The sequence below is a fragment of the Trachemys scripta genome, chromosome 3 (assembly GCF_013100865.1).
Source record: "Trachemys scripta elegans isolate TJP31775 chromosome 3, CAS_Tse_1.0, whole genome shotgun sequence".
Classification (NCBI taxonomy): Eukaryota; Metazoa; Chordata; order Testudines; family Emydidae; genus Trachemys; species Trachemys scripta.
Window position 1 is genome coordinate 49292123 of NC_048300.1, and position 22919 is coordinate 49315041.

The 22919-nt window shown below is 48.6% G+C and overlaps 1 protein-coding gene across 1 annotated transcript in view; it reads left to right on the top strand.

Moving 5' to 3' along the window:
• The window catches only part of CAPN2 (calpain 2), a gene marked incomplete at its 3' end in the record, with an annotated part of 48980 nt that overhangs the window by 4323 nt on the left and 21738 nt on the right, over nt 1-22919 (top strand). The window contains 4 exon segments of the mRNA XM_034764656.1: nt 18340-18458; nt 19158-19291; nt 20192-20360; nt 22559-22642. Coding sequence (XP_034620547.1) covers nt 18340-18458; nt 19158-19291; nt 20192-20360; nt 22559-22642 — 506 coding nt within the window.

Genomic DNA, 22919 nt, shown 5'->3' on the forward strand with positions numbered 1-22919 from the left:
ATGATCATGTTTTATCTGACCTTCGTTGAAAGCTCCTCCAGATTGGATTTGGTTTTCTTTGTCCATTGTATGCAGCACCACTGTCTGAATTAATAATGATGATATGAGACAAGTGCCCAACGCTATTATGGTGGGTCCCATGTTTCTCCTTTGTGTGATGGGTCAGGGCGCTGCCTCTTGCCTCTATTCTTGGGTGTCAACAGCTCTGCTAGTGCCCTGGTGGGGAAGAGAAGGGGACCCAGGCCCACCCTCTACTCCAGGTCCCAGCCCAAGGGCCCTATGGACAGCAGCTGAGCACTTGAAGCTGCAATTCTTTCCCCTAGGTTACCTCCCGTTCTGCCCCTTCAGCTTCTCCTCTGGCTTCTTACCCTCCCTCCCCTTGGGCAGGGTTTCTCTCAGTCCTCTGTGCCTGGGGAGTCCCTCTGCTCTGCTTGAGCCCTGTTTCCCTCCCCAGGTACTCTGATCCTCTGGTCAACAACACTGCTTCTCCAAACTACAATCAGATCTTCTTCCCTCCTCCTATCTGCTTGAAGCAGGGGTTTTTATTAAGTCTCTGGCAGGGCCTTAATTGGCTCCAGGAGCTCTAATTAACCTGTAGTAACCTCTCCTCAGTCCACAGACTCTGATCATCCTGGGGCTTGTATACCTCCCATCAATTTCTCTCCTGCTGCCATCTGGCCCCACTGTATAACATACTACAGTTAATTTTCTATTCTATATAGGTTCTAATACCACGCTCATCACTGTAGTGTCTGAGCACCTTTCAGTAGTGCCTTAAGTGATGTGACTAATAGCTGCTGTGTGTGGTTTGTTCTCTTGTCCTCTCTGCAATGTGCAGTGGACTGTTTTGTTTTGTTTTTTAATTGACAACTGTGCAGAGTGGATCTACTAGTCCTGCAGTTTTAAAAAAAAAAAAATTCAGTGAGGAAGGAAATGTTATATGCAATTTCATGGGTACAGGAGCATTTCTGAGCATTCCCTTGGGAACTACTTCATAATGGACCTTCTAGTGTATTGACCCATTTTGATTTTAAAACACTATCAGATTGGGGCTCAGGGGCATGGTGGCCTAGTATGGTCTCATCTTGACATTTCTTCCGCCGCAATACGTCTAAAATCCATCCTTTTCTTTCTGTCCAAAGAGTCAACACTCTCATCCAGCATCGCAGCTCCAGTCATGACTGCTGTTATTTATTATATGTATTGCCAGAGCACCTAGCAGCCCCAGTTATTGACCAGGTTACCATTGTGCTAAGCACTGTAAAAACACAGAACAAAAAGATGATCCTTGCCCTGGAAAGCTTAATTCCTTCTGTTTGGCTGCCCTAACATCTGCATCACCTCCATGCTGCCAAGATCACCTTTTTTGTTTGTTGTGATGATCACATCACTCTCACACACATTCATCTGAGACCCTCCTCTAGCTCCCTGTTGCACTGCATAAAGTTCAAGCTTCTTGTCCTCGCCCTCTAGGCCCCTTAACTCTGCTCCTCCTTCTCCACTCTTGTCTCCTATTACATCGTCCCTTGCCACCTCTGCTTCAATCAACCCTGGCACTAACTGTTGTGGTCTCATCCCTCGAGCACTCTGTGCAGTCTGCCATGACTGGCATGTACTTTGTGCTTCAGAGCAAATATTGAGCGATTTAAAGCAGCCTTGCCCATGCGTGCCTGGCTGGACAGTATCTCATTTTAAAGATCTTGGCCTCTCTTTCCTTTGGTCACTTGTTTGGAATCGTCATATTTTTTTTCAGTCTGAATGACTGACTAATTTTAAGTTAAAGGAGAACAACAAAACAAGAAAGAGAACAAAAGTCAATCTCAAAATGGCAGCTGGCCCTGCACACAGGCAGGCTCCTGAGAAATTTAGACCTGTGCAGTACAGAGAAAACAAAAACATGAGCACATATACCATATCTCTGAACAAGCTCGTGTTAAGCTAAAACTAACACAAGGGAATGTATATCCATCCCTCCTGCTGTATATGTCTATTACTGGCTCATTCCTGAGCTGCCGGCCACTGAGTTTATGCAACTGCAGTTCCAACTGGTTCCAGGAGTAAAAAGTTCAAGATGAACCATGGAGCAAGGTGAAAGTCTAGGGAGTGCCTATTCCAGGGAGAGGATCTAAATCCTGCAGTGAAAAATCTCAGTAATCTACTCCAGCCCCCAGGCAGTTAGCACTGCTAGGGCTGAACTCACCAGAGGAGAGCTTCTAGGCCAGACTGCAGTACTGCGCTGGCTTGTGGTTTCAGGCAGGTGCTAGTAGGGGGAAGAATGCCCATATCCACAATGCTGCAGGAGAAAGAAATTGGTTAATGAGGGAGTAGATGATGAGGCTATGGGGTGTAATGTAGTCCTGATTTTTTTTTTTTTTATTTTTTTTTTTTTTATTTTTTTTTTTTAGTGCAGGAACTCTGCCCTGACTGGTGTGATCCCTTCCCCCCCCAGCCCCTGGTGTGTTTCTGTAGAAAAGGCGCCCTCCATGGGGCGTGACCTCGCAAGTCCAGTGCATGTGAGGTCAGAAGTGCAGGAACACCTTTCCCACTGGTTCCTACCCCACTACTTTACTTAGCTGTAATACACTTCTCTATAGAGAACACTTTTTTGATTTCAGTTTAAAGAGATAAAGTGCAACTAACTGAAGGGAAGACTCTGAAAATCATTGTTTAGTACAAAATACAAAGGGATGGGCATTCCCAATATTTGCTGTTGTGTTTTCGCCATTGTTTTTTCAGTTAGAATTGGCAAGCAATTAAAGGCCAAAAGCATTAAAGATCGCTTTTCATCAGAACGATGTGGAGGCAAGACACCCTTCATTGTTCATTTCAGATCCTACTGCTGCTGTTTTCAATTTATGGTTACAATTTTGCACTAATGAGGAAACGGGGTTTTGGTTCATTTCAGAAAGGAAACTGTTATACGTGGCAATCAGAGCGACTTCCTGCTAATAATAAGTAAGGCACAATTTCTGTAAAGAGTCCTGAAAATCAGAAACCGTAGTTACATTGTGACAAACCTCTGGCCACCTATGGCGTCACAGTTATGATGACCATTCAGAAAGTCACCATTACAGCAGGGATAGAGAACTCCAAAACCACAAGATTCTACCTCTTAAACTGAAGGAGCATCTCTCTTATTTGCTCACAGTATGGAATGTATTGTTGAATAGTTCTAATTTTATCCAGTACAGGGCAGTGACACACACAGTAGCCATTCATTACAATGTAAAATGTATAATACATTAGGTTCTCAAAAGCACCAAATATCTCCCCTTTAGGGTTAGTTTGTTTTTTCAGGAAAGGTGATTTTATTAATTATTATTATTATTTATTATTACACAATTCTTACAGTTCTGGTGACAATTGTATTTAGTTCAGCAACATCAGCTCAAACATTACTCAGCTATGGTATTTGGCTAAAAAAAACCCATCAAATGGGATGTAGTGACTCATTGTGGCAGAAGAGAGGAAACAATGGCCATTGCATAGAGGATGCTTATTCATTCTTTACAATTTTTTCAAAAGGAAGTCACCATGGTATCACAACACTGGAGCATACACAGCACGGTATCTCTCATCTGTGTTTAGACACACAGGGCTCCTCCCTAGAAAAAAAGTTTGAAAAGTATAACAAAAATCAGATAGGGCAAAGTCCCAAAATTAGATGTGTGTTTTCCTATGATGGGATTACTGAGTGTGTGTGTGAGTAACCCATCCATTCCCCTCACTTACTCAAACAAATTAAAACCTGGAAATTGTAATGCCTTATCAAAAAATCAGTCACTGTACTCCAAGTAATGATCATGTCTACTAGGTGCTTCTGATGGGAAGCCCATCTAGGAGAAGAGGAGTATAACAGTGGACATCATAATGCAGTTTACCACTGTGACTATAAAGTGTGTCATGTGGTGGCTACAAGTGTGTGGACTGTCTTCACTTGATCAGCTGCATCCTGGGCTGGCTTGGTTGGTTGTTTTTTTGACCCTAGTATGGGATGGGAAGTTCTTGGAATTATCTCATTTGCCACGGTGTATCCCATCCTGCAACTCCTGGTCTGCCGCATGCCAGTATGTTCAGGAGCATACGTGCTAGGTGCGGTGAGTATTGGGGGTAACTCCAAAGGTCACATACACCAGGATTCAGAATGCTCAAACTTGTGTATGGACCCATCAGCCAATATTTTAAAAGGGCTTAGTGAATTCACAAGGGAGCAGCATTTGTAGCAACAGTCCTTCTCAGTGACTAATTAAGGTGCCTTGTTTGAAACAAGTGCAGAGGGTTCACACCAGGCACCTTAATTAAGTGTTCTGTGGGGGTAGGGTTATGGAGGGCTGCGGTGGCCAATGGGGTGCATATAGAGTACACAAGGAGCAACAGCCACTGTTCCAAGCTATAGGCTAGAAGAATGACCAAGAAAGGACTACATCACAGCCCTGTGACCTCCTCAAGTGTGTTGGAGGGACAGCCCTTGGAGTAAGTTAGAGCAGACCCAGTGGCCTGTGGGCTGCTCCACAGAATAGCTAGAGCACAAAGCCCTTTAGTCATTTCTCTTCCCATGCTCTTGGTCTACCCCCTCCCCTCTTCCTATGCCAGGAGCTGCAGGGAGGTAGGCTAGGACTGTGTATGCTCTGATGATGGGGAATCTCTTACCTAGAGGGACCATTAATCTCTTCATAGCAGAAGACCAACATAAAGGAGCTACAGTGGGGGCCAGAATTTGGCCCTTGTCTTCATTTGTTTCTGTAAGGCCCATAAAACGTTTTTGGGTGCTCAGCATTAATAGCTTTATAATATTTGTGAGGGATCTTGGAGCACCCAGGACTGTGAGTCACCTTGTTACCCCCTGCCTGCCACGTGAGGGAGTCTTGCTGGTGGTAGCTGGGTGTCAGCTGCCTACCACTACCACTCTTTCAGGCACTCTCCTCTGGACTATGCCAGGCCTGTCCATGCCTTCAGGTTAACAGTAGGTGCACTCCAGTCCCTGAGCCCCTTGAAGCATTCCCCTGTGAGGTCCAGTCCCTGATACGGGTACTCACAGAAATCTCAGATCCTCTGCCCCAAAAGGAGTGGCGTGCCTCAGTTTACCAGTTTTACCTTAAAGCTCTGTCCCTGTAAAATGTACAGCACTTAAATAACCCTCCTCTTCTTTCTCTACAAGAAAGAATAGAGATAGCAGAGAGTGGCAGAAACAAATGGTTACACTACAAAACAAAAATCAGAAAATGCAAACTAGGGCCTACACTTATTAATAGTTACCGTTCCTGTCTAATAAAGTAGATTTCCCCTGCAAAGTTCAGTCTGTTGCAGAACTGGCTGGCTTCACAGAAACCAGAATCCAGACTTTCACAAAAAACATCCCCGCTCCACAAGCTTCATCAGTGAATGGATACAGCCTGCCTCTCCCCGACTTCTGTTATGCTGAAAAATCTTTTGTTTCTATTCATAGACAGGGCGATCCCCTGTCTGTTCTTGTAATGTTCCTCTTTTACCTCCACGTAGTTTCCATTGTTTGCAGTTGACTCTGATAGTTTTCCATTGTTAGTCTTGGGATGCAGCAATGCTAGACAATTAAGCCTTGTATTATATCATTGGCTAACCGGGAAGGGGTGGCAACTCCGTCCTGCTGGAATTATCCTATGGCCTCATTTTTACTCCAAGACCATAAAGCATACTTTCAATATAGTTACATTTATTCCTTAAATATTATCTGTACATGCCTCTCACAATGATTGAGTCTCAATACATTGTGAGCTTCCTGTAGATACCTTACATCAGGCCTGCACAACTCGTAAAGCAGCAAGGGCCATATTACTCCAAAGAAAACAGCTGAGGGCCGAAACCCTCCAAGCGCCGCCAACCCCCCCCCCCCCCAGCGCCACCCAGTCCCCCCGAAACACAACACCCCCCCAGCACCACCTTCCCCACGGAAACAACCTCCCCGGCGCCGCCGAAAGACGTCCCCCCCCCCCCAGGCCACCTGCCCTGCGGAAACAAACCCTCCTTCCCCAGCGCCGCCCAACTGAAAAAACAGTATTGAACCTCGGTAATTTGTTATAGCGGGCCCCTAAGGTAGTATAATTAAGGTAAAAGAAAAATGTCTTTTTGTTAGAAGTAGAATAAGATCTTCCCCGCACTTTGTAATCAATTGCCCTGTTGAATGAATGAGGTGTGAATGAGGAAGGTGTGGAAGGCAGCACCTCCAGACAGCTGTAACCCTTGGAGAGGGCAGGGCCGGCTCTAGGATTTTTGCTGCCCCAAGCAAAAAAAGTTTTGGCCGCCCCTCCCTTTTTTTCGTGCCTCTAGGCCCCCGGCCCCGCCCCAACTCCACCCCTTCCTGTGTAACACGTCTGGCCTTCCAGTTTAGGAAACTGCTTGTTTTGCTGGTGCCTGGAGCTGGCCCTGGGAGAGGGGATCAGTAGAACAGGTCAGCCACCGATTCGCCGCTCGCCTCCTCAGCCCCCCTCCCCTGGCTTGCCTACTCACTCCCCGCCACTGCCCGCCCACTCACCTCCTCAGCCCCCCCTGCCACCGGATTACCTGCCCCCCCCGCCACTGCCCGCCCGCCTCCTCAGCCCCCCACTCCCCCGGCTCGCCTACTCACTCCCTGCCACTGCCCGCCCTCTCACCTACTCAGCCGCCCTCCCTCACCTGCCACTTGCCTACCACCCCCCTGCGGGCCGCACAGTGAGCCCACCTACTCAACCCCTGCGGGCCGCACAGTGAGCCCACGCGGGCCACATGAGGCTCCCGGGCCGCCTGTTGTGCAGGCCTGCCTTACATGTTACCCCTTATGGATAAATATGCTACAAGACATGTATTTGGTGTAGTGAGTTTGTCAGACCTCAGATGAAAGGAGTTTGCAAAGAAAATGGGGACCCTCTGCCAAAGGGCCTCTTTGTCATAATAACTTCACCCTCTGCTAACAGTAATCCTACCTTGTATGTCTTTTTGGTCTGAGTCTCTTGCACACAAACACAATTTCTTACAAGCTTGGGCTCGAAATCACAAAGGCACTAGCAGCCTTCACATTCGCTTTGAGCCATTAGCATTACAGAGGCATGTGCCAGGCCATACATGTCGACTTCCCTCTACCCCGTGGGTGCTCAACCCCCCCCCTGCCCCTGCATCGCCCTCACCGCGCCCCAATTCCACCCCTTCCCCTAAGTCCCCGCCTCTTCTCCGCCTCCTTCCCTGAGCATGCTGTGTCCCTGCTCCTCCCCCTCCCTCCTGGAAAGTCCGATATGCAGCCAAACAGCTGTTAGGCGGTGTGGGGGGAAGCGCTGGGAGGGAGGGTGGGAGAGAGAGGGAGGAACGGGGATGCGGCACGCTGGGGGGGGGGGGAGAAGGCGGTGAGGAGGGGGGAGCTTGACTGCCGGTGGGTGCAGAGCAACCCACTAATTTTTCCCCATGGGTGCTCCAGCCCTAGAGCACCCATGGAGTCTGCACCTATGTGCCAGGCTGTTGGGCAGCCGGCCCTTACCCTTATCCCTGGTGTATAGAGTGAAGACATTTCAGATGATAGGATTAAGTCAGTCAGAAGCCACATGCTACTGCAACAGTGGGGCTTCCTGACTACTGGTGCCAGGTACCAGCACTGCCCCACCCAGTACCCCTCTGTCTGCATCTTTGTTTATCCAGGAAATGCTCCCAGTCCAGGCTTTTTGAGATCTCATGGTAGATAATTAGCAGTGGATTGTCACAGCTGCTTCCTTCTAGCCAAAACCAGCTGTGACAGCTTATTTGCATTTCCTTAGAGCAGGGGTTCCCGCAGCTCTCATTGGCCAGGAACAGCGAACCACGGCCACTGGGAGCTGCGAGTGGCCATACCTGCGGACGCTCAGGTAAACAAAGTGTCTCACAGCCCGCCAGGAGCTTACCCTGAACAAGTGGCGAACCAAGTTTGGGAACCCCTGCCATAGAGGGTAGTTTAAATACATACTTCCACTGAACCTCTGCAAATGATTCATGGGGGAGTGCTGACCCCATAATCTCTCTATTTAACGGAAGAGTAGCTAAACTCTTAGAAATATTAATGAATAATCAGTCACAAGTGAGGTATATTAATATTTCTAACACTTATGACTATAATCTAAGTTAACGCACCAAGAGATAGGTAAAGATAGGATGAGGAACACTATATACAGGAAACACAATGACAAAAATAATGGGTGCCTCATACTTATCTAAGAGGAAGCTCCATGCAGAGCATGCCTAGATAGATACCCGGTCTCCCACTGCTCCACCAGCACTTTCCGAGATGATCTGGATATACCAGGGTTTGTTCCTCGGGTAGGCTTGCTCTGCTGGCCTTCGCTGTGGGGTTAATTCTGGTGGAATCACAGCAGGATTTCTGTAACCTGCCACTCCTTTCCTAGAGGTTTATTAGACAGTCTGTTCTTCCCACACAAAGTCTCTGCCACCTTGGGCTTGGCGTTCCTGTCTCTGCCCAAGGACAGTCTCTATCCAAATCTGTCAGATAGCTAAGCTTGTAAAAGATGCCAGGCCCTGGATTCCAAGGGTGATGGAGCAATGTTTCCCCCCTCTCCCCTGTGTTTCCTCACACATGACTAAAATTCCATATTCCATCACCAGGCTCTTTACTTGTACAGCCTTCAATTTACTATGCCTTACTGGGCCAAATTTCCAGTAACCACTGGAGTAGGGGTCCTGAACAGTAACAATCTTCTACTCAAGGTGGTCCCAGTTCTCACATCCCTTCCACACATGGAAATGTCAAAGGCTCGCTGCTACCCTTCACTTCCTGGGCTTTGGGATGGGAAAAGGGAGAAAGTCGTATGCCTGGTATACGCCCCTGGAGCCTGAGAAGCCCCCGTAGAGAGGATCCATGGGTACAGGCTCCAAGTTATGTCAGATCCAACCCCCCGCAAGCCCAGGGAAGAAGGCAGCATAAGTTACAGCAGACAGACTCGGAGAAGTTTCCAGTATTGTTACGGTTAGAGTGAGCTCACCCCCAGGCTGTTGTATTTGCACTGGGGGTTACATTGCAGGTTGAGCAATCAAGAGGAAAAAATGCCTCCTGACCTGAACCTCCGTAGAATCTGCCTCCTGCTGTCCCACCCAGCCCACTGGGCACAGGCCAGGGAACCAGCTGTAGCTCTGCCCCATGTCTCCTTGTATTCCACTCTCAGAGACAGGCAGCTTTATCTAGCTCCCCCCACCAGGCACTACACACACCCCTGGCAGCCCCTGCACTCTTCTTCTTCAGGCTGATCTCACTCTTGGCACATGGCCATTAGCTGTGAACCCAAGTCTGGTAAAAGGTGTCTGGTCGACTAACAACCCTTGAGGCTGAAATCCAATCTGCGTGCAGCTCCCACACATAAACCTTAACCCTGAGCAGGAGGCGGTTGAGTCTCCAGGACCCATTCAGTGTCTGGACTCTATGTGGAGATGGCTGGGCCCAGTTAATGTAATGGTGGGTTTGTGCGATTTGCAGGTCAGTCCACAGGAACGAAACAATCAGTGCAGTTCACGCTGGTTGTCAGCTAGGCATTGCCCTTCAGTCACTGCCAAAACAGGACAGATTGCACTGGGCACCGTGAGGTGAAAGCTCTGAGTTCCACAAGGGTGGGATGTTTGCTTTGTCTAAGTGCTGCTTTCAGTGCTTTGCACTACAACCAAGGTGGGGAAGCCACTGCGTACTGCAGTGACAATGACCCATCCCAGCATGAGGGAACAACGGAGCCAAAGCCCAAAAACAAGGAAGGGAATTAAAACACACGACTTGACAAAAAAAAGCAAAAAAAAAAAAAAAAAATGCTCAATAGCCAACGTTTCCACATTCAGAAGGGGAGTGTCAGTTGGGGCTATTCCTTCCTGTGTCTCCAAATGCACCTGGAGGAGGAGGTGGTGGTGGGGTGACCGGATCAGAGAGCACTCTATTGATTCAAAATGTGCTCAGAACTCTCTGCAGTACAGCTCCGCTGTAATGAGCCCACATCACATACAAACATATACCATAGCATTAGCAGGGATGGAACCCAGGACGTACCTTCAGTGCCGAAAGCAAAAGACCCTAAAGGAGTAAAGCTGTTAGCTGGGCATATGCATCAGGTTCTTAATTTTGCTGGGCTATGTCCATCAAGAGAGAGATGATCTCATCCACCCTCACCCCATCAGGCCCACCGACAGCAATTCTGGGCCCCAGGGCAGAATAGTCAATGGGCCCGTGCGGATGCGGGCCACCTGACATTTGGGTGGTGCTGTGCCTGTGCTGGCTGGTGCCCAGCGAGCTGTCGGCTGCGCTGCTAGGCACGCTCTTCTGGCACACCTAGGGCTTTCACACACATGCCCGCCCCGTAGGGCTGCCAACTGCCTAATCGCTCAAATCCAAAGATCCATGCCCTGCCCTGCCCCTTCCCTGAGACCATGCCCCATCCCGCCCCTTCTCCAAGGCCCTGCCCCCTGCTCACTCCATCCCCCCATCTCTGTCGCTCGCTCTCCCCCACCCTCACTCACTTTCACCAGGCTGGGGCAGGGGGTTGGGGTGCAGGCTCTGGGAGGGAGTTTGGGTGCGGGAGGGGTGCAGGGTTGGGCTCTGGGAGGGAGTTTGGATGTGGGCTCTAGGTTGGGGCAGGGGGTCGGGGTGCCAGCAGGGGGTCAGGGGGTTGGTGCTTACCTTGGGTGGCTCCCGAAAGCGACCGGCACACCTCTCTGGCATTGGCTCCTAGGAGGACTCTGCTTGCTGCTGCCCGCAGGTACCGCCCCCACAGCTCCCATTGGCCACAGTTCCCAGCCAATGGGAGCTGCGGAGTCAGTGCTCGGGCTGAGGACAACACACAGAGACCCCCTCCCCAGGGGACGCAGGGACATGTTGACCACTTCTGGGAGCAGCGCGGAATGAGGGTGGGCAGAAGGCCTGCCTTAGCTCCACTGCACTGCTGGCGGTAGCAGCCAGGGACTCCTGGGGGCCCCTGGGCCCTTTTACATCACCCAGGCCCCTGGGAAATTACCCCTTTTGTCCCCCCCATTGGCAGGCCTGCCCACCACCACCACATCCCACTAGCATACTTGTGCTCACAGCCTTCGTTACTATTTTTATGGCTAATAGGAAACTATTTATCACTCTTTATTGTGTACGATAATGATGTGGGGTGAAGAATCTTAGCCAAAATACCAGTCCAATCTATACCTGTCAATGGCTCCAGGATTTTAGGAAGAGCTCTCATCTTCCTTAAACCTCCTTTCCCTTTCCTCTGGGCCAATAACTTCTTTAATTGTCCCTGGTGGAGACAGAGTGAGCTAGTGACCAAAACCCTCTCAGTTTAAGGATTAAGAAAGAAGAACTTGTGTAAAAACAAGATCCTCAATGTGGAAGGAATTTCTGGGCATTCTTTTCCAAGTGCATCTGAATCCGAGCGGAGCGCGTGACTGTTTGTTTGGGGATTCCTTGGTAGAAAAACAGGCACAATAGCACTTCTGTGCTGGCAGGCTGTGTAGGGGAGAGCATGAGGACTCTGCACTCATTAGCCTAGAGGGTTTGTTGCAAGGGGCCCTGCAACCTTTCCCTCCACAAATAGGATCATTGTGAGGCTCTGAATAACTCATGCAGCAGGGGCCAGAGGTGTTTGTAACTAATTGCAAACTCATGCAAGGCCAGAAAGGACCATTGTGATCATCTAGTCTGACCTCCTGCTTAGTACAGGCCAGAGAACTTCCTCAAAATGATTCCTAGAGCAGAGCTTTTAGAAAAGCATCCAAGCTTGATTTAAAAATTGTCAGTGATAGAGAATCCACCATGACCCTTGTTAAATTGTTCCAATGCTTAATTATTCTCACCATTAAAAGATTACACCTTATTCCAGTCTGAATTTGTCTAGCTTCAACTTCCAGCCATTGGATCATGTTATACCTTTCTCGTCTAGATTGAAGAGCTCATTATTAAATATTTGCTTCCCATATAGGTACTTATAGACCAGGGGTGGGCCAACTTTTTGGCCCAAGGGCCACATCGGGGAATAGAAATTGTATGGAAGGCCATGAATGCTCACAAAATTTGGTTAGGGTGTGGGCTCTGAGGATGAGGAGTTTGGGGTGCTGGAGGCTCCTCTGGGCTGGGACCGAGGGGTTCGGAGGGAAGAAGGGGGATCAGGGCTGGGGCAGCAGTGTGGGAAGGGGTGCAGGTTCCAGCTGGGGGTGTGGGCTCTGGGGCAATGCTGGGGATGAGAGGTTTGGGGTGAAGGAGGGTGCTCTGGGCTGAGATCTAGGGGTTTGGAGAGTGGGAGGGGGATCAGGGGATTGGGGCATGGGGGGAGGCTTATGGGGGCAGGCTCCAAGCGGTGTTTACCTTAAGTGGCTCCCGGAAGCAGTGGCATGTCCCTTCTCCGGCTTCTATGCGAAGGCGCAGCCAGGTGGCTCTGCGCGCTGCCCCGTCTGCAGGCACCACCCCTGCAGCTCCCATTGGAACGCATAAGAGCCGGAGCAGGGCCAGGCTGCGGCTTCTGAGAGCTGCATGGTATGGCCCCGACCCTGCACTCCAGCCAGAGCGGGACCGAGCCACGTGGTGCGGCCCCAACCCAGTGCCCCGGCTGGAGCAGGGGCAAGCTGCATGGTGCGGCTTGTGGGCCACCTTAAAACACCTTGCAGGCTGTAGTTTCCTACCCCTGTTATAGACGGTAATCAAGTCACCCCTTAGCCTTCTCTTTGTTAAGCTAAATGGATTGAGCTCTTTGAGTCTATCACTATAAGACGTGTTAAGAATGTATTTCACACCCCCAATGCCTTGTGTCCATATCCTCTGCCCATTTCCTGAGCACTGTGGCGTTCCAAAATGGATCTAGAGTGGCTGGAGCTCTGTTCCTAATATGACTTCCCCTATTCTTCATTTTTACATTTTTAAGGAGTCTGCAAGAGCAGTTGCCATTTTGTGAGGCAGAACTGATGAAGCGTCTTACAGAGGAGACATGCACACTGTGCTCTCTCATGGGAAATTGACTTCTGCTCTCTGTCATTGTACTTTAATCTACGGCTAGAGTCATTCCAGCTGGAAGTGTGTTTGTTCAGTGGCCCTTTCCTGGAAAAATAACATCCCAGATAGCAAGGACTCCTCTACAGCAACAGAGCTGGCCATTGGTGCTCGGCTAAGGGGTGGGTTTTAAGGTTAATTTACGTTTCATGCCATTTAGTATAGGAAATGAGAAAAGGAAGAGTGACTCAGGTCTGCATATTATTTTAAAAATCCACCCCTTCCAGCTCTTCCTTGAGATGTGCTGAGGGATAAATCCAGCCACCGGGATCTTGACAGAGAAAAATTGCAAAACAGAGGGGGTGCAAGGAAGTTACAAGATCCCCATACTTCTCAAAAGAATGGTGTTTGTGCTGCAGCAGTTAAGTTTGTGGCAGCACTTGAAGGTGGATTAAGGCTAAATGACCCCACTCCAGACTTCCTCCCAGACACCCATATGAACCCTTCTCTTGCTCCCATTCACAAGACTTTGATCTTCTTTCCAGTGGTGATAGCTGGCCATCTGACAGCCATCGGTTAACTGCTGCTCCATCCAGCCCCCTCTTGCCATGAGTCTTGGACCCCACAATCCCCAACAGCCCTTTTGTTCTCCAACACCTCATCTCAAGGCTCTCTTCTATATTTGGGGTGCACAGGGAGATGACGAGCACTACTTATTTTAGAGATGGGGGAAACTGAGGCATAGACCTTGTCTTACCCAAAGTCATAAAGCAAGGCAATGTCAGAAAGGGGAATGGAATCCAGGAGTCTTAACTCTTAGCTTCCTGCTCTAATTAGCGGAGCCTTCCCTTATACGCTACAGGAGAAAAAAATCAGTTGGAAAAGTGCAGTCAAAGGAGCATACCCTGGAACTCAGCTCTTTGGGATCGTGAGGCTCTTTAAAAGCACTAGTCATCTCATTAACATGCTGCTCAAAGGGTCGGTCATTGCACATAAAGGTGATCTTTCACTATTGAACTCATGTTTATTATTTCCAAGAATAACTACAAAAATAGATAAATTGCTATTTGTATGGAGTCCGTCTCCTCTCCCTCCCCTTCGCGAAAGCATGTTTTTCTGTCTGTCTGTAGGAAAAGTACATCATCGCTGGTACTGAATGCAAGGCTCCAGCCTACAGCCAGAGTGTATGTTGGCTTTGTCCCAGAGAGGGCAGAAGGGCATACCGCACTAAGAAACAGGGCTGGCCTTCAGAGCTTTCCTGACTCATGGATGGCAAGTCCCAGGAGCTGGAACTTTGGGCTGGATCAGAAGGGCTTCAGTGAATTTCCACAGAGACAAATAAGAAAGGTTGGGAGATTGAAGGACCTCGGTTTATAAAGATCATTTAAGAGGATGCTGTACATGGGAATTCATGAGAGCTTCAGTCCCTAGGGTACGTCTGCAAGAGCAAATCTGCAGTTGCTCATGAACTGGAGAGGAGTGTGTGTGTGTGGGGGGAAACACGTCCTCTGCTTGCCTAGGCAAGTACTGGCCCTACGAACAGAGGAACACGCTCGGAGCTGCTGTACGTGCCTAGAGCCACCACGTTTTCTTCCTCCCCGTGCTGCTCCGTTCCTTAATTTGAGATAAGCACAGAACGGCTCGTTTTCTTTAAAATACATAAAATGCATTTACGTGGTGGAGCTTGTTGTATCTTTTGCCTTTTACAGAACAAACAAAGAAAAAGAAATCTGGGCAAAGGTGAATCCCTAAAAACAGAGTCTAGTAAATACCCACAAACACAGAAGGCAGCGAGCCCCATAACAGGGTTCACAACAAACTAATCAAAGGGATACAGAGCTAATATTCAACTACTTTCAAACTAATTGAGCCCACGCTGGGGTTCTGCATTTCTTCCAGGAACAGCTGAAAAGGCGTCCAAGGCCCATTGTAAACAACAGTGTTAAGGAATCACAAACGGCCCATTTCCACCTCTTCTTGGATACAATGCAGCATTTGCATGGAAATGGCCTACAATTATGCCTATCTGTCAGTTATGCCTAGAGTCAAAAGTGATGGCTTAGAACAGGGAAGGAGGCTCTACATTCCTGAATAGGTCAGGCAGCTAATGTCCTGAAAGGAGAGTGAGCCCTGCAGGCCTGGAGAAGCCAAGGAATCGTCCTGCTGATTCAGCAAGGTTAACTGGCATTATCTTTGCAGCAGAAGGACGCAGGGATCCCAGTCCTAACTGCATCTTCTTTTTAAATGCACATACTGAAGCCGGTTTCATCCATTGCTAATGTTTGTTTGATGGGCCAAGCCACACCAAACTTGTTGTGTAATGTACGGCTGGTCAGGATGACCAGACGTCCCGATTTTATCGGGACAGTCCCGATTTTAGGGGACTTGTCCCGCGTCCCGACCTTACATCGGTCGGGATGCACTTTGTCCTGATATCGGGGGGACTGCAGCAAGCCGGCACTGCTTACCTCTTCTTTCGGGCCCTGGGGCAGTGCAGCTGAGTTCTGGCCGGCCGGCAGGCGCCTACAGAGTGCTGCAGCCCCACTCCCCAGGCACGCACAGAGGCAGGGGCGGGGCTTGTAGGCGCCGGCAGCGAGCCCCCCCGCCCCTACCCCCTTCAACCTGACCCGTGCACAAGCTACGCGGACAGGAGCCAGAGAGACGCTCCCTCCTCCCCCGGCTGCCAGCCCTGCGAACATGGCTGCGGCACAGCTGCGCTTCTCCCTCCTGCTCCTCACCCTAGTCGCCCTGCTCCTGCCCGCACAGCGGCCCCTCTGCTTGGCCGCCAAGCACTTGGACCGGTGCTTCGCTGAGTGCAAGCGCTGCGCCGACCCGGAGTGCAGCAGTAAGTGGGTGCGGGGTGCTGGGGTCCCCGGATGGGATCTGCCTGCTGGATCCTGAGGCTAGCACTGTGGTGGGGGGGACTGTGCCAGGCAGGCTCTGGGAGGGAGGACGGGGGGGGGTCCGATGCCGCTCTGGTTAGCCTGTGCGGGATGGGGTGATGATGCTGCAGGGACGGGAGACCCGTGGGGAGGCCGGGGTGGAGGCAGTGCTCTCGGGGCCGGCCCTCGGGCAGGGCCATGGGGCCACACTTGTGGGCACCGCGAACCAGACGCTTCTCCGTCCCTTTAAAGGGCCAGTAGCCTGGCATCCCGTCGGGCGGGTTCTCCCACGCGTGCCGGTCCAGCCCCAGTGCGGGGTGTGAGGGGAGGCGTGTGTTTGGCCATCGGCTCCCCACCCCCATCTGCAGCGTTGGTACGTTCCGAGCGGAGCGGGAGGGGACGAGTGGCAGTTGGCCGAGAGTGGGCGGAGGGAGGGGGCTGGGGGATGTGGCCTGAGCGCACCTTCTGGCACTGGGTGGGGGGGGGTCCAGGCGCGCGCGGGGGAGGGGCTTGTTTTTTTTGCTTTGCCCCCCCCGCGTCCCGATATTTCACTTCTGTCATCTGGTCACCCTAGGCTGGGTGCTGTTTAAAGGCCGCCCACAACTGAAACTCATCAGACAGGCATTGAATTGACTGGGCCATTGACTGTAAATTACCTGCCACCCCCACCTCTAGAAGGCATGTCTCCAGATCAGGATTGAGGCACATTGGCAGGGCAGTGTATACAGAAATTTCTAGTGCTGCTACCTGTGCTGTGGTTTGGCAGAGGACTTCACTCACTAGGGCTGACAATCAAGCACCTTTCATCAGAATCAACGTCCCTTCATGTTTTGTAAAGGCTGCTGTCTTCTACTGCAGTGGTGATTGTGTCACGCTGTCTGGAGTCGTTCATGACTGTGGGTGGCAACCTCGAGGAAGACTGTCAAAAAGCAGGGCAGACACCCTAAACTGGTGGTATGTTCTCTAATTAGACTTCACCAACCCAGTAACAAATATGAACTCCTGAAGCACTATAACAGCGTTACTATGGAGTCACGGACATTCCAGTCTATCTTGTCACCCAGGCAAGCTGGACTTAGTGATAGTTGGTTGCTATCCATCAAAGATCACAAAAGATTCAAGTTGCTTCCAGTCCCAAGAGACTAGTTACTTACCTCAGGTCAACTGGTACCTCCGATCTCACACCAAAGATAACGCTTGTAGCCAATCCTATAGTAAACTAATTAAGGATTTATTAACTAGGAAAAAGAAATTGAGAGTTATTTACAGGTTAAAGCAGGCAAACATATGCAAAAATGAGTTACAGTCTATGGGTACGTCTTCACTTACCGGAGGATCCGGCGGCAGGCAATCGATGTTCTGGGATCGATCCCGGAAGTGCTCGCCGTCGATGCCGGTACTCCAGCTCGGCGAGAGGAGTACGCGGCATCGACGGGGGAGCCTTCCTGCCGCATCTGGACCCGCGGTAAGTTCGGACTAAGGTACTTCGAATTCAGCTACGTTATTAATGTAGCTGAATTTGCGTACCTTAGTCCGAAGTGGGGGCTTAGTGGGGACCAGGGCTATGGTTCCAAAAGGTGACAGAGTTGTAGTAATCTGTCAGCACTGAATGTCTCTTAGGGCTAACCCAGGTTGATCCCGGGGATCTCTGCTTTTGTTTCCTAGTTCCAGCCCTGTGAGAGTCCAACAGCAGGAGATTACAAATTTTCTTGTTCGCTATCTCACTTTCCTTCTTCCAGAATTCAAGCTGATGGGATGAGCCCTTTTGCACGTAGCATCTTTATGGCTGTGTAGGGGCAATTAACAAAGTCTTTGTATTGCAATGTCTCACAATGGCCCATTTAATTTTGGTAGAAGGGATCGGCTCTTGTCCATCAGGCAGGACCGACAGGCTGACCGTTTCAGAGAAAACATTTTTTACAGTTTTATAAAGCAAAAACTTAAATATTACCTTATAGCATGTGATAGAGATAGTACAAGTGAGATTACGAAATGCTTGTAAATTGCTGCATGCATTAAAGTCTAAACACTAAACGCGTTGTTATAAGTTCAATATCCATCTGAACCATACTTACACACAGGTGTGAAAGATTGGTTTCCAGCAATAAATTTTCAGTGCTTGGCTGAGACCTAAAGCCTTGGCAAGAGCTAGCACCTGGTTTGCTAGCATCACGGCTGCATTTCAGTGATGGGTCAAGTGATGCTAGTGCAGAAAGTTTGCAATTATTTGTAAAGTTTGTCAAGCGCATTGAGAGGGGCCATGCATGTTGGTTATTTATCACCACCACCATTACTATAGCAATGCTTCCATTCATTAAGAAACCAAACAAGATTTTCTGTCAGACCCAGGACTTGACCACCTGGTTATAGGCTTGACGGTCTGATGAGTTATGTCAAGTCGCTGAGCTCCCAGAAAAGTAGAAGCATAGAATGAAGCCGAAGTGAAATCCTTCCCTGACCCTACGCTCAGGCATACAGAAATTCCTTCACAGTACGAAAACTATGGGCTAATACTTTCTGGTGTATCCACAGGTGACTGCTGGCTGCTGGCAGCCATTGCGTCTCTTACCCTGAATGAAGAGATTCTGGCCAGAGTTGTTCCCAAAGATCAGAGCTTCCAGGACAAATATGCAGGAATCTTCCACTTCCAGGTACCTGGCTTCTGCCTTTTGCTAAAGAGTCATATAGTGACAGAATGTCAGGAACATGGTGGGCTGGATCACCTCATGTAAATTGGTATAGTTCCATTGAAGTTAATGGAGCTGCACCAATTTACACCAGCCGAAGAACTGAAACAGCATATTTTGGTTATTGTGTCTCTCAAAGATCAGTGGTGGTCTGTCAGACTGGAGTGTGGGTTTCATTCCAGTCCTGTAGTGTTTGTTGTCCAGATCCACTGTGTAGTCTCCACAAAGGGCCATTCCCTCCATTCTCACTCCAGAATGGAGAAGTGAAGCATCTCAGAATAAGGCAGGATTCTGCCAGAGACCCCCTGCCGGACTGAATACTGGATACGGAAACCATTATCTGTCTGGGGAGTTAAACAGAAGGAGGTACTTCCAGCCAAGATCATTAGCATTAGTTGACCAGCTAGAGAGTTGCAGAAAAATTTAGATTTCCTCAGACTGGGGGTAAAGGCCTTAGCAGACCTGGCTTCTTATGGGAAGTTTCCCAAGCAACGTTATGATAGGGGGTGGAATGCTGACTGAGTCAGTACCATGGTTCTAAGCAGGTGCTTCTAAATATTCAGTCAACAGCCCTCTTACTGCTTATCATAACCCAAGCAGTAATACAACCTGGGTTAACACTGCAATCATCAGCAACCAGGTCCTTTTCATTCTCTCTTTCAGTTCTGGCAGTATGGGGAGTGGGTGGATGTTGTTGTTGACGACAAGCTCCCCACCAAAAACGGAGAGCTGCTCTTCGTTCACTCAGCAGAGGGGAGCGAGTTTTGGAGTGCTCTGCTGGAGAAGGCCTATGCCAAGTAAGTAAAGGGCCAATTTTTAAAAACAAATGAGACTTCTTCCTTTCTGCTTCACCTTTTGACCTCCTCATGCCTAAGCTAATATCTGGTGGAGTATCTGTCCTATATCTGGAACTATATGGAGGTAGAGTCAGTCTAATTAGTCTTCTAAATCTTCTAGGATACCAATCACTGACTGCTTCAGCTGATTGTATAATGTGGGTTTGTGACAGATGCCACAGGCTGTAGCTGAAAATGCTAATGTTTGTGGTTTCTTCTGGGGCCAAACTTTTTCTCTGTACTTTATCTCTGGTAGTCCAGGTTATGGAAGAAACATTACACATGTCACAAGCAGGTCATGACAGAATACCAGTCACACTGCCTTGTTAGCCAGCTGACCTCTGGGGAGCTCATGGTATTCCAGTCCAGTGTGTACAAACCTCTGATTCATAGTGAGGACACCCAAGTCTGATGTTCCAGTCTCAGGAAGGAATTCTTGCATCTAGTAGTGGGAACCTTATTCTGAATGTACAGGGCTAGATCCTTGACTTCAGTGGAACTGTGCTGACTTATACCAGCTGAGGTATAAAGGAGTCTGAGGTCTACTTGCTGTATCGAACCTGGGGGCAGAGGGGGGCATGTGCTTGTGCTACATACAGTCTTGAGCATTTGTCATTGCATGTTTGGGCATACAAACCCACATTCCTGACGTACAGCATGTTAGTTCCTACGTTTGGCTTTTCTGCCATGAAGAGGTAGGAAAAACATAGATGGAGAGGCTAGATCCTCAGCTGGTATAAATTGTCATAGCTAAATTGAAATCAGTGGAGCTCCATTGACTTCATCTTAGCTATGACAATTTATACTTGATGAGGAGCTGTCTCAGAGAGAAGGTTGAAACAGTAAATGTCATTTGTGCAGGGTGAATGGGTCATACGAGGCTCTCTCTGGAGGATCCACCACTGAAGGCTTTGAGGATTTCACCGGCGGAATTGCAGAGTGGTATGAGCTGCAAAAGGCACCACCTGACCTGTTCAAAATCATCCAGAAAGCTCTTCTAAAAGGTTCCCTCCTCGGATGCTCTATTGACGTAAGTCAGTCCAGCTCTCTACCAGACTGTCGATATCCCTTGCAGCAGGAGTAGATAGGGAGCAATCAGCATATTGCTGCGCTCAGTTACCACACAACCCTTGGAATTTTCTACTAAGGCTGCTAGCTCAGAGAGGCCAGCTGTCCTCTATTTCATGGTTAGAGAATTTGGTACAGGAGTATCAGGGGCAACATAATCCTCTGGGGGGGGTCAGATCACAGAATATGGAAAACTCAGCCATTACTGATAAGCGATTTAGTGGCATGTAAGAGCCAGAGATCTTTTTTCTCTGGAGCTAGAAGGATAATTTATTAACTCTTCTGATATGCCCAGATTACGTGGGAGTTGGATTTAACTGCATTGTGTACCACACCCTTGCGTTCCACTCTGCATCAGAGTCTGAAAGGGTTAAATAAATCCCACTGGTTTGGCAGGAAGTTATTCCTGGCCCTGGATTTTGGGAAAGAAGGAATCTCAGAATATTTAGGCAGGGATCCCAGCATATTGCTGCTAACAAGGATTTCTGCAGAGTTGGGACTGCAGGCCACTAGCATTGCAGAAATCTCTTTACCTTATTGCTGCAGAAATTGTTCCCAAGGGTTGCATGAAATCCAGGCTGAAACAGGGAAGCTAGATACATTGGCAGGCTTTTAAATGGCTTTAACAGAATATGTCCACTGCCAAAATCTCAGTCATCATAGGGGGTACTTTATCTGTATATAAACAAACAAAAAAAGAGCTTAGTACTGCCTAGACCAGGAAAAGAAAAAGGCCTAAAGACAGGCGCTTTAAGCCAAAAATTAGTACCATAGATTGAAGTTTAGATGATATTAAGCACTATATGCCTGCTAAGTATTGTCAGTATGGGGTACTCAACTCTTCTAGGGATCATGGATCTTAATTTTTTTTAGTTGGGAGGGTAAGTAGTTTTAAAAACCTCCATTCACAACATAAACCCAAATTTTTCCTCCAAATTTTAGTTAAATCCAAGAGCTATAAGAGAGAGGAACTTCACAATGGGAAAAATAGTTTGCTAAGCACAGTGCACTTCCCTACTCAAGATTTCCCTGCATTTTCTAGGTCCTGTTTTTCTAGCGTGCAGCTTGATAAGAATCTGACATCTGGGTTTCTACTCCAGAATGATCCAGGTTTTCAAATCTCCTAGCTGGGAAAAGAGAATAAATACACTGAGCCCCTTTGTTGAAAGGTGTTAGAGAAGCACAAAATGGTTTTATAAATATTTGAATTAGTTCAACCTCAGAACACCCCTGCAAGGTAGGGAAGTTTTATCTGCATTTTACAGAGGGGAAAACTGATGCTAAACAATATGCCCAAGATTACCAGCAAATTGGTGGCAGAGCATGGATCAGAACCCAGGAGTCCTGATTTCATGGCTCTTTGGTGCACACTAGATAACATACCTTAAAAATAAAAAATGGCGGATTTGCAGCCAGCTCCTTTTAAGACCATACAGCTCTTATGCAGATTTAGACAGCTGTTGAGTGAGGATGAATGTTCAATGTGCAGCAAGATGCACAATGGGCAAGCTCTTGTCTCCTTGGTTCTTCTAGCTCTGCCATCTCAATGAGCAGGTGTCCAAATGCTACTCCTAAAAACCTGAGCTACCCATACAGCATTGCACTAAAATGTGTATCCATGATATTCATGCTGCTTATCATGAATTGTGATACCGCAGTTTAGCAAGTCAGTGGCCACTTAGGCCTTTATGTGTGTCCTATGCACACCTGTGGCCACTGGGAACTTCATGGGCACATCAGGAAGTAAACGCCTATCCTGCTACAAAAGCAGAAACTCTTCCAGAGCTCAAGGAGAATTAGATGTATGGCACAGAGCTGAGTTTAGATTGCAGCCACTACTAGAGCACCCTGGGACACATGAAAACTGGCTAGTTTCAAAGCTCCTGTTCAAACACCCAATTGATCCTCCCAGTAGGGTGACCAGACAGTAAATGTGAAAAATCAGGACAGGGAGTGGGGGGTAATAGGAACCTATATAAGAAAAGACCCAAAAATCGGGACTGTCCCTATAAAATCGGGACATCTGGTCACCCTACCTCCCAGTACCCCTGTGCAGCTGCTAAACTCTTGCTCTAAGGGAGCTTTATAAAAGCTGTAGTTTGTTGTATCGTCAGACTTGCAGGCAGCTAATAAGCACACTGAATTACTCTGTGCTTCCAGATCACAAGCGCAGCTGAGACCGAGGCAGTCACTTCTCAGAAGCTGGTCAAAGGCCATGCATACTCCGTTACAGGAGCCGAAGAGGTAACCTCTCTCGCGTTGTCCACAGATTGTATTTGCCTGGTGTCCCGCTTGCTTGCGTCACAGTCACATTTCACTGTTTTTTTTTTTTTAAACCTTTTGGGTAGGTTGAACATTTTCTGTCAAACTAGTTTGACAGAAAATTGGGTTTTGATTTGTGACAATTTTCACAAACGTGTCTGCTCTCCGTGGCAACTTTCAGCTTTTGTTGAAAAAAAATCAAAAGGTTTTCAGCTGAAAACAAAACTTTTTGGGTTTGGTAAGAAACATTTTACACCCC